Source organism: Anoplolepis gracilipes, chromosome 15, assembly GCF_047496725.1.
Source record: "Anoplolepis gracilipes chromosome 15, ASM4749672v1, whole genome shotgun sequence".
NCBI lineage: Eukaryota > Metazoa > Arthropoda > Insecta > Hymenoptera > Formicidae > Anoplolepis > Anoplolepis gracilipes.
The window spans coordinates 2,292,014-2,302,802 of NC_132984.1; the positions used below are offsets into that span (position 1 = coordinate 2,292,014).

General features: G+C 38.2%; 1 protein-coding gene across 1 annotated transcript; it reads right to left on the reverse strand.

Annotated features, from left to right (window-relative positions):
* Window positions 1-882: 882 nt before the first annotated feature.
* LOC140673902 (uncharacterized) lies at window positions 883-9,992 on the reverse strand. The gene is made up of 2 exons (XM_072907151.1): window positions 8,060-9,992; window positions 883-2,162 (listed from the first exon to the last, which is right to left on the reverse strand). Exons 1-2 carry the CDS (start codon window positions 8,266-8,268, stop codon window positions 1,352-1,354), a joined length of 1,020 nt encoding a protein of 339 aa, XP_072763252.1. The 5' UTR covers window positions 8,269-9,992; the 3' UTR covers window positions 883-1,351.
* Window positions 9,993-10,789: the final 797 nt, after the last annotated feature.

Consider the following 10,789-nt stretch of genomic DNA (forward strand, 5'->3'; position numbering starts at 1 on the left):
TATTATTATTGCTATTAAACAATAATAATTAATAATTCTTAGTATTAATTATTTTAATTACATATTAATTTTTTTAATTACAATGTAAATTTATGAACGATAATCTTTATACAGTCCAACTGAATTCGTCGTTTAGAGAAATAAAGCTAAGTTCTATTCACGCTTTTTATTCAGGATAATTTAATTAATATTAACAAAATCAATTTTTAAATCTAAAATAGAGCGAGATATATTCGACAACCTTCGGGGAAATGTCTTTCTGTTTTTTTTTTCCTGTATATAATATATTAGAAAAGAATTCAGCTACTGCTTTGCAGCCAAGCAGTCAGCCACGCGCGTCAGTCTCCCATTTCGCCGTATCGATGCTTTCGTCGCGAAAATCGTTTCGAATACAACGAAACCGGGGCGTCGTCGGGGGTACGTCGCGTCTCGTACGTTAGCATTCAGAACGTTTGGCTTATTTCGCAAGGCCGCGTTCCAAAGAAGAGATTTGCCTCCGCCAGAAGAGCTTTTTTTCTTCTTTCCTTTCCCGCCGTGTCCATCCCCCATGACGTCTCTCTCTCTCTCTCTCTCTCTCTCTCTCTCTCTCTCTTTCTCTTCTCTCACCGCCCCCTCCGTCTCGTAATATGTGGCACGCAAGAGAGGGTTGGTTATCTCATCAAAATTGTACTCCTCTGGTATCCAGCTTCGCGTGTACGATCTGGTCGAAAGGACCCTTTGCGGCCGCCCTTTGTGGGATTTCGGGGCCGTAGCGAGTTATCGATTCCTATCTCTCGTTCGTCAAAATGCAGTTCTGGCGATCGCGCAAGTTATTTCCCGTTTCGTAGCTTATTTATACACGATCGATATATATATATATATATATATTTTTTTTTTTTGGGGGGGGGAGAGCACTTCAATTATATACAATGATTTTTTACTAGTTGTAGATTACGTTTAAGAAATGTCCAAGCTATAAAACGACTGGTTTAATAGTTCTCTGATTTTGAAGAAGAGAATGTCCCGTAACAGCATGTTCGAGACAGAAGGTTTATCTTCGAGATTGCAAGATCTGGAAGAAATATTCATGAGGAATTTCAAGCATCCTACGTCGATTATTGCAATCGAATCATTGCACGTTGGCGACGTGGACGCCGCTCCTCGGTGATCTCGACACGATTGTCGCGTTCATCTGCTGTTCGTCCTGAAAGTGGCCAACGTCTTCTTTGACGACGCCAGTGGTGAGATTCGCGACAGCCGTTTGGGGAATCGGCGAGAGCATCGGGGCCACTCTCCACCAATCAGCGGTCGGCCACGTGGCCGGCACCAGGTTCCCCCGGAAGTTGAGATCCGGGAGAACCGGAAGCGGTCTTCATATGATGTGTCCGCGCTGCGAGCCCGAATTCGAACTCCCGGTGCTCGACGTCAGACTCTGAACGGAAAACGGAGCGTTGTCGACCCTGCTGCTCGATGTCGAGGACGTTGTCGTCGTCGAAGATTTTTCCGGTTGCTCCGTGGGCGGCGAAGAGGAAGAGGACGAAGAGAAACGATCCTGGGAGCGATCTTCTTGATGAAGATGATGATGATGATGATGATTATGATGCCTCTCCAAGGCGGTGGAGAAGTCTTCCTCGAGCGATACCTTCCGGTACCGGGATTCCTCCCGTTCCGCGACGACGGCGTTGTCGTCGGCCCTAGCTGGGCTCGGAAAGGGTGGATCGTCCATCTTGGACGGTGGAAATGGCCTTTTCGACTCTTTTGGCGGACTCGGGCAACTGCAGTTGGGTTGCAAGCAAGTGGCTGCTGACAAGCCCGTCGGCCAGGACGCTAGTGTCTGATGACTCGGGTAGAAAGTGCCGCCGCTGTAGAGAGCCTGAAGAGCCAAATCGGTGGCCAGCTTGCCGCCGTTAAAATCATCACCGAGCTTGTGTTGTAGCGGATAGAGCGGATACGGGAACGGTGGGAAGAAGCGCGGGATCTTCAAGTCCTCGTGCGACATCAATGGATGATGTGCGGGCGGTGCCAATGGCGGCAGGAGACCACGTGGTAAATTTGACAGACCATCGCCGGGCGATATTAACGGCGTTATCGTGAAGCCGAACTTGTTCTCTTTCTTCACCAAAGACTTTGGCTTCCGGCGTGGCCGATATTTGTAGTCGGGATGCTCTTTCATGTGAAGAGCTCTGAAAGATGGACGATATTCTTGAATATTGCGCTATATAAATCAATTTGTATTTCTTTTATATGTTTTATTGTTATTGTGTTATCGTTGATGTCATTAATCACTCTAATTAATATAATAATAATAATTTTTATAGATATTTTTATATATATATATATATATATATATATATATATATTAAAATTAAAAATAATAAAGTATAAAATATTTAAGAATTAAAATAAAAAATGTACAGAAGATCTTTACATCATTCTCATAAAAAAAGTTTGTTTCTTTACTGCTAATTTCTCCTTTTAATTTTATTTCGCCCAATTTTTTCGACGCAAATTCGCGGAGGCTCGTTGTTACGATAGATAATGCCGCTGAATCGTTATATACGTTAGTAAGGGGTAAGGGATAGTCCAGAAGGGTTGCAGAAGCACTTTTCGAAAGACGGCTTAATTGAATAGTTTCGCAACTGGAAACGCGGTGGTAGTTTAGCCTGCATTGGGTCTACAACATAATGCCACGACCATCCTGCGATGGCAAGAGTCGTTAAATCTCGAAGCAACAACTTTGTCATTAACGGGCCTTAATTTTAATGACACGACTTTAACAATTTCCAGAAGAATTACAGTTAAAATTGCGTGTATTTTTATATCAATATATCATTTAATCGACCTTTTTAGAGACGTTAAATTTTTTCATCTTTCAAAATTGTTAACATTAATATGTGATACTACAAGAATCAATTAATTTTTCAGAAATATTGTAAAATTACAAATATCTTGAGAAGTGAAACTAATCGTGAAGTAAGTTGAGACTTTATGTTATATTCATTCACAAAGTACGATATGATTCTTGTGACTTTTTTTTATCGTGTTTACGCTGCAACGCGATTATTGATTATCGTAGAAATAATAACTACCTTCTTACAATTTTACTAAACTGTGGTCTCGCCGACTTGCATACAATGGGACGTATTATCGCAGTCCCTGAGATACAACACGGGGCACCATAGATATTTGTACTAAAGTATCTTGTATACACATACCTCGTCCTCGTCTTCGTGCGACAGAGAAAGAGAGGAAGGAGCAGCGGTATCTCCGACACATAATACTCCATTATATACCCAAGAGGCACACAAACGCAGTGCTTATTTATGCCTCGTGGAGATAAAAAAAAGAGAGAGAAGGGACGAGAGGAGAATTGTGGAGATACGTGGGCACCACACTTTTTTATAACAACGTCGCGAAAGAATTTCCCGCGAACTATCGAGGACAATAACGTCATAGAATTTTGCGCCGTTAAAATAATATATTTCGCAAAAGCAAAGTCGATAAATGTTTACTTTAACTTACACAGCTCGGATTATTTTTATATTTATACGTATGTTACAGATTCCTATATAATATACAGCTTTTGAATTTTGTTGCGCTCTCGTTTGATTCCTGAAGACATATGTGATCTGTCATAATTTTTGTAAAATTGCATAAAAAGTTATATCCAATCAATTTTATCGTCACTTAAATATGTTGTAGGAAATGTTGTTCTGAATAATTCCCCGCAAAAATCAAGTGAGGGACGACATTCGTTTAGAAAAGATATAACAAATTAAAGTTTTATACTTTTAATGCTTTTCCTTAGATATTTTGTATTAATATTATATATTGATAATTGATAAACAGTGAATGAGTTTTATCAATATTGTTAAATATTTTTAGTAAAGTAAAAAGCCCTTTCCCCGCCAACGCGCTTACTTTGTGATAAAAATTTCGAAAACGTATGTCAAGGTTAAGGTCATGACTGAATTTCTAAAAATATGTAATGATAAAATTTAATAATATTAATATTTAAAAATTTTTACAATATTTCAAAATCTCATATCTCAGGAATCAAAAGGGAGCACCACGTTTTTTATATATAATTTCGAAATAATAATCTTCATATTTTGTTTTGTAAAAAAAAAAAAAAAAAAAAAAAAATATTATTATAAAAATTGACTAAATATTATTAAGAAGATTAATCTTTTTTTCCCATCTTGTGTGAGAGATTTAAAATCCTTTCGTTAAATCTGTCTGTCGCAATAAAATTAGAACGATAAATAAATTAATCGCGAAATTCTTTCGGAATTCCGCGCGCTGATTATTCGATTGACGGAGAAAGTGTGGGCGGAGAAACTTTTTCGCGCACAAAATTCGAAATTTCAAGGGGATGTCGCGGTGGAAAGTGGTAGTGAGGGGGGGAGGGAAGGGGAAGCGCGAACGCCGTCGCGACCGCGGAATAATAATTCCGGGGACAATGTGTCCCGGCAGATAGCACAAAGCGTAAATCAGCATAAACATCGGTAAAGCCGCGCCGACAATAACTCAGCATAAATGCATAAACATCGGCCGTAATCTTTACAATTCCGACCACCGCCCACCTGGCGGCCGATAAACAACGCGCTATATCATCCCCCATAGCGACATAAGCTCACCGCGTCGCGACAAGGAACAATAACAATTAGTTACGATTGTCACTGGAATGCCATGCAACCGAAAGCGCTATTCGCGGAGACGAACACTTAATCGTGTTTCATATTGCAAGAGTTTATTTCGGGGAAATATCAGTGTAGAGTCAATGATACACACATGTATCTTCTCTTTTTTCTACATTTATTATTTTTTTTTTTCTTTTTATTACAGAACTGATAATTTGTTATTTTGTGCTCGATTGGGTTTTTAACTTTCAAATTTGAAGTAAATAAATTTTTATAGATTTAAAAAAATTCAGCCTGCCGCTTTTCAGCTAAACAAGTAATTTTTATCTCGTCGTTGTTGTATCTATCGCATAATTATAGTCAACATAAAATTTTCGCGATTAATGAAATCAGAATGGACCATAATCACATATCAATTGATTTTTCAACGCGATATCAAAAGAACGTTCATATGCTACATCAAAGCGCGTGAAAAAGCCCGTTTCGCCACGACGAGAGAAGCGAGAAATCGGAAAGAGGCTGCGGAACACACATAGGGGGTTGAAACTTGAAAGCGGGGAACGGGGTCGAGAAAGAGAGATAGAGAGTTGGAGAGAGGGAGAGAAAGAGAGAGAGAGAGAGAGGAATCGTTGAACGCGACCGGCGGTGGCGGCGGCGGGGGCGGGGGCGGGGGCGGGGCGGTGGTGCGGAGAAGCCGGGCAAATCCTTTTAAATCCACACAATTGCGACAATGGGGCTTTATTTGTTATCTCGGGGGCCACATTGTGAGTCGCCGTGAACGAACGGACAGATTACGTCGGGCCAGTGACGGCGCGGGTCCAAGGGAACCCGCGCTCCTACCGACGACCGACGACGCCCGCTCCAAGGGAACGACTTTATCCCGTCCCCCCCGTCCTCTCCTCACCCCCTTCCGCCGCACCCCTTTCGCGTTTTCCCCCCTTTTATTTTACGACCGCCGCCCTTCTCATCGCCGACGTCGCTGCCATCCGCCAGAAAAGCGGATTCGCCGTTACACGTCCGCGTCGAAATTTCCCTCGGATTGCCCATACCCCCTCTCTCGTCCGTTCACACCTACTGGTCCTTCTCATTTTCTTTCTTTTCCAGAAATTTTGCGATAGAAAAATATGGCCTTTTGTTTGCATTTTTGTACGCTAGCGAGTGAAACGTGAGAGAGATGAATATCGCTGAAAAATTGATTTTCATATCTTGAATGTGCCGTGACAATTCTAATACATGTATGTAAAAAAGAGAAGATTGATATTAAAAATTTGTAATACGCTAATTAATATAAATCGTTGCCGAGAACATCGAAACTGACAATGAGCCTTTCTTCGGATATATCAATTAAGTTAACTAAAGGATTAATCGAGATGTAACAAATTGCGTCGCATACGAAGGGAGGTGCGTTAGTGCGTTTAATTATCGTTTATCGACGCGATCGCCGCCCATCTTTTGCATGCAAATGCAACGGCAATTTATTTACGGATGAGTTAAGACGATGTTGCAACGTATTCGCGGTGTCGCTAAAAAATTTCAACGGCATCGCAAAACATCCCGCCCGTGACTCCCTCGCTCTCTTCCGTTTCCTCCTTTTTTTCTCCCGACGGGGAGGAATGTAAATCGAGGTCGGGATATTTTGCAACGCGGGCACGGGGTTAGAGCGTGGAATCAGTTTAAATCTTGTTCCCCGGGACGAGATCGAGAAGCGAGAGAGCGGGAGAGATCGTTCTCAAATTTAATCTGCACGTACCTTGCGCAAACCTATTCCTTTCCCGCTCCTTTAACCTCGAGATTTTTATTTCAATTATTGAATACTATATATATGTATTATGAAGACTCGTCGCCATAATTCTCTCCAGAGACAATGATATGTACGCACAAATATTTAGCATTATCGCTTATTTCAAGAAATCTATTCAGTAAAAAGGAAATAAGTAAAAATTATATTAATTAATTATATAATGTAAAGTGATATATAAAATTAATTTTATAATATAAAAAGAATAAAAAATAATTAATAATGAACATGTACTAAAATATTACGTGTGAAATAAAAATATCAAATATATAGTGCATCTCATAAATATTATTCATGCAATATTTAAATTATTTATTAAAAAGTGAATGTCATAAATTGATTAATTAGAATAAGTCATTTTATTTTAATAACACACAATCATCAAATATCTGACAATAGTTTCGACTCTGGAAAAGTTAATCAATCGCGAAGGCGGGACAATATCAAAATGCTTTTCAAAGTTTCTGTGAAATATAATTATTACACATACTAATGTTTTCATAAAATTAATATCTCTCTTTTGACGAGATTGCAAAATGTTATTCAATAAGGCTTACAAAATTACAAGACGTTACGAGGACTCTTAGAGGAACGTTCTCGCGAGATTGCGGGATCTCTTTTAAAAGGGAGAAAGGGGGGAAGGGCTGTTTTAAGAGCGCGTCGGGCTCGAAAAATCGGCAACGCACGGCTCCAGCGAGCTAAATAAACTCATAACAGTGATTAAATATTCAGGGTCGGTAATAAAGAGAGCTCGTCTCCCCCGCTCTATAAATACCGGCCCCGTCTCACCCTATTTCAATGTAGCACGCCCCTAAGATCCTCGGCAACAATGTATTGTATTATGAAGTACGGGACGATCGCGTGGCGCGTTTTCCCGCCGTTTTCGATCCCTACAACTTTGCTGATATGGACCCCCCTCCGATCAACGCAATCATCTCGCTCAAGTATTTGCGACTAAAAAGCAATTAGTGTCGCTAGAAAAAAAAACCGTCCGTCGATCGAAAAAGACCGCAAAATATTACCCAATCTTCTAAACTTTATATTTATAACTTAATATGTTACAGAATAGAAAAAAAAAATAGAGTTCTTAACATATATTATAATAATAAGAATTTATATCACGATTTATTAAAATAATGCATATCTATTAGACAAATATAATTCTCGTAATTATTTTGTAATATAAGATGAAAGAATTTTTAGTAAGATGTCAACAGTTTTTTTATGATAACGAAATGATACATATTAAAAAAAATAAAATGTATTTTGATTGAAAATTGTTAAATAATTAGATTAAAAAATATGTGTGCTGTAAAGACTTGTTTTAAGTGTTAACAATTTTCGTTTAGAAGCAGTTTGTGTCACAAAAATAATTTTCTGACCTTATATATGTATATAATTTATTATATATGTGTAACTTTATATAAAAATCTATCAAAAACGTATAATTTTTAAAATATTGACATTTTATCCTCTATGAAGGATATTATTTATCATTTTTTACACTTTTTAAGTGACAAAATTATAGTGATTAAATGGACATCATTAAAAAATATCTGACTCAGAAATGAAAGGTATTATTGACGTGTGAAACAAACAGTTTCTATTCGATACATTCTGACGTATTTCGTAAGCTCACCTCAATCTTTTTGCCTCGTCGATGAAAGGGCGCTTTTCGCTCTCGGTCAGCAGCTTCCATTCGGCGCCGAGTCTCTTCGAGATTTCCGAATTGTGCATTTTTGGATTCTCCTGTGCCATCTTGCGACGTTGACCACGCGACCACACCATAAAGGCGTTCATCGGCCGCTTAATATGCTCGTTATGCAGAGTCTTGGTCGACATATCCATGAGTCGTTTTCTTCGCGTTGAGCCTCGGTCTTTAATTACCTTCTTCGAGCATACACAACATTTTCTGACAGATTGATTGATTGACAGATCGTGCCTATCTTGCGTGGGTAAAGTAACTTTCTATGAATAGCATTCTGTTAAACTAAATCCTAAACACAAATACGTTTTAAGATGTTTCCAGGTATTTCGGGTATAAAAATTCCAGGTATTTCAGGTATAATATAGTTTTTGTTGTCACTAAAGGCTGGGAAGCTCTTCTTAATTTATGTTTTCCCGTAATTTTAATTTATCGTTTCTCTAGAACTCTAGAAATTTCTACAGAAATTCCTTTCAAAACTTTAACAGAGTGTTAAATATTTTTTTGTCATCGCTCTAATGGCAATTAACTCTGAGTGTGTGATCGTGCGATCAATTAAATGATTTTTCTCTCCAAGTTTTTAAATTAATTCACATTCACTGTATGAATATAACGTTGACATTAAGATATATCTTGAAGGTTTATAATTTTAAGATATTTCTAAGTCTCAGAGATTCGATGCACCTGGGAGAAACCTATTTCCCAAAAATAATTCTATTTATGCGGAGATTTAATAGTATCCTGCAAAGATAAACTTATATGTCACAGTCGCAATCGATGGCAACGTTCTTAAAATCTTTTCAACTGACGATCCAATAAACGTTTCTAAAAAAAAGTAGACTGATCGATGAACGCATCAGCAACATTATTTTGTTCTCGACTCCTTATTTTTCTCTCGGTCTTTTTAGGATACTCAGTTTTATTATATCAATACATGAAATTTCATATGAAATATATGAAAAAAATCGTACATTTTTCAAAAGCCCAAGATGTTTTTAAAAAAGTATTGTGCACTTCTTAGACGATCAGCTGTTTTGGCAAGCACATTTACATCTTCCAATTATCGGACTCGTTTTCGAAAAAATTATACTGCCAACAATGCATCGAATACCATTGACTTGATCAGGTGGAAGACACTGGCTGTCTACTGATTAGCACTAGGTTGTCGTGAATCATCTTCTTGATTTGGAGAATCTCACAGCCTCAATTAAGTAGAAATTCAATTCATTCAATTATAAAGAAAATCGCTCTTCAGTATTTTAATTGTCACAAATCTTCAATCCGGGAGGAGAGCTCCGACTTGATGTCTGATGAACACGAGTCCTGTTGGTATACTGATTAGAACTCTCACAGAAACTTTTCGTAGCATGGATCGCACATCTGGGGTGAACCCGTGGGACGACGAAGGGGCTTCTGTCAGTGTTGTACGGCTCCTGTAGGATGCGGGGGAGGAAAGATTGGCTGCAGCCAATCAGACGCAGTATAACAGCTCCCACTATTTCCCAGGGCCAATGGACGATTGTCGATTGGCGGGTGAGTCCGCCATGTCGGCGGTCTTCGGTTACGAGGGCTCGTGCAACAGGTGGAGAGAGATCTGTCTCTCTCTCTACCTTATTTTTCTTTCTCTTTCCGTCCCCTCCTGGCTCGAATACACGCTCAAGAGAAGACAACGAGGTCGAGGGCGTAGGTGCGTTTGACGCGCGGATTATCGTGCCGCCGTTACCTTTCTGATCTTTCCACTTTCCGTTGCCGGTCAATCGGATGCATGCAGTCCATTCATGTATCTCCAAAGACAATAGTAGCTAGGGGAAGCGGAAAAACATTCGAGTGCATGTAATTACAAGACTCATAAATGTTTGTGGAAACTTTGAACTCTTCATACTGATAACAACAACACAAAATATTTTCAAAATAAACTTTTTTGATAAAACACGTTATCATTTATATGTATATATACACAAACTGTTTTTTCTCCTTAACAAAGAAAAAGAGATTTCTTTATCAATGTCAACAAGTATATATAAACACAATGATTATAAAGAATTTTTTAATATTTTTTAATAAAAATGTCTAATTAAAAAGTAAAGTAACACAATGAAAAAATAATAATATCAATACGAGTTTTATAGAATTTTATATATTGATATAATAAAACTGAGAAAAATAAAGAGTTGGAAACAAAATGACGCGATATGTCATTTTGCTGATGTGTTCATCGATCAGTCGCTATTTTTTCATCAAGCGAGAAATTTCTTTTCTCGCTTTGTCCACTGCGAAAATACACAAGCGTAGAGAGCGAACGTAAGAGACAAATCTTATAATAAATCTTATCAGCTGCGGTAGTGTTTTTTCGCGGTACGAATGAGAGGGAAAAAAAATCCTGGCCGGGATGCAACAAGGAAGGAAAATTGGATGACATCTCGAATGATAAAAGTAATAAGTATTTTACCTTTGTTATATATTTTTTTGTTTCTTTTTTTTTATCTTAATTATATCTTTTATGATGAATATTTCATAATGAACATTCTATATATTTTTTTATTATGTAGAGCTAGTTTAACGTCAAGCCAGCTCTCTTCACTTTGAAAATTCTTGCTAAACGAGTTGTGCAACGAAATCCACACTATAATCAAATTAGTACATAATTAACTAAAGTATGTACTC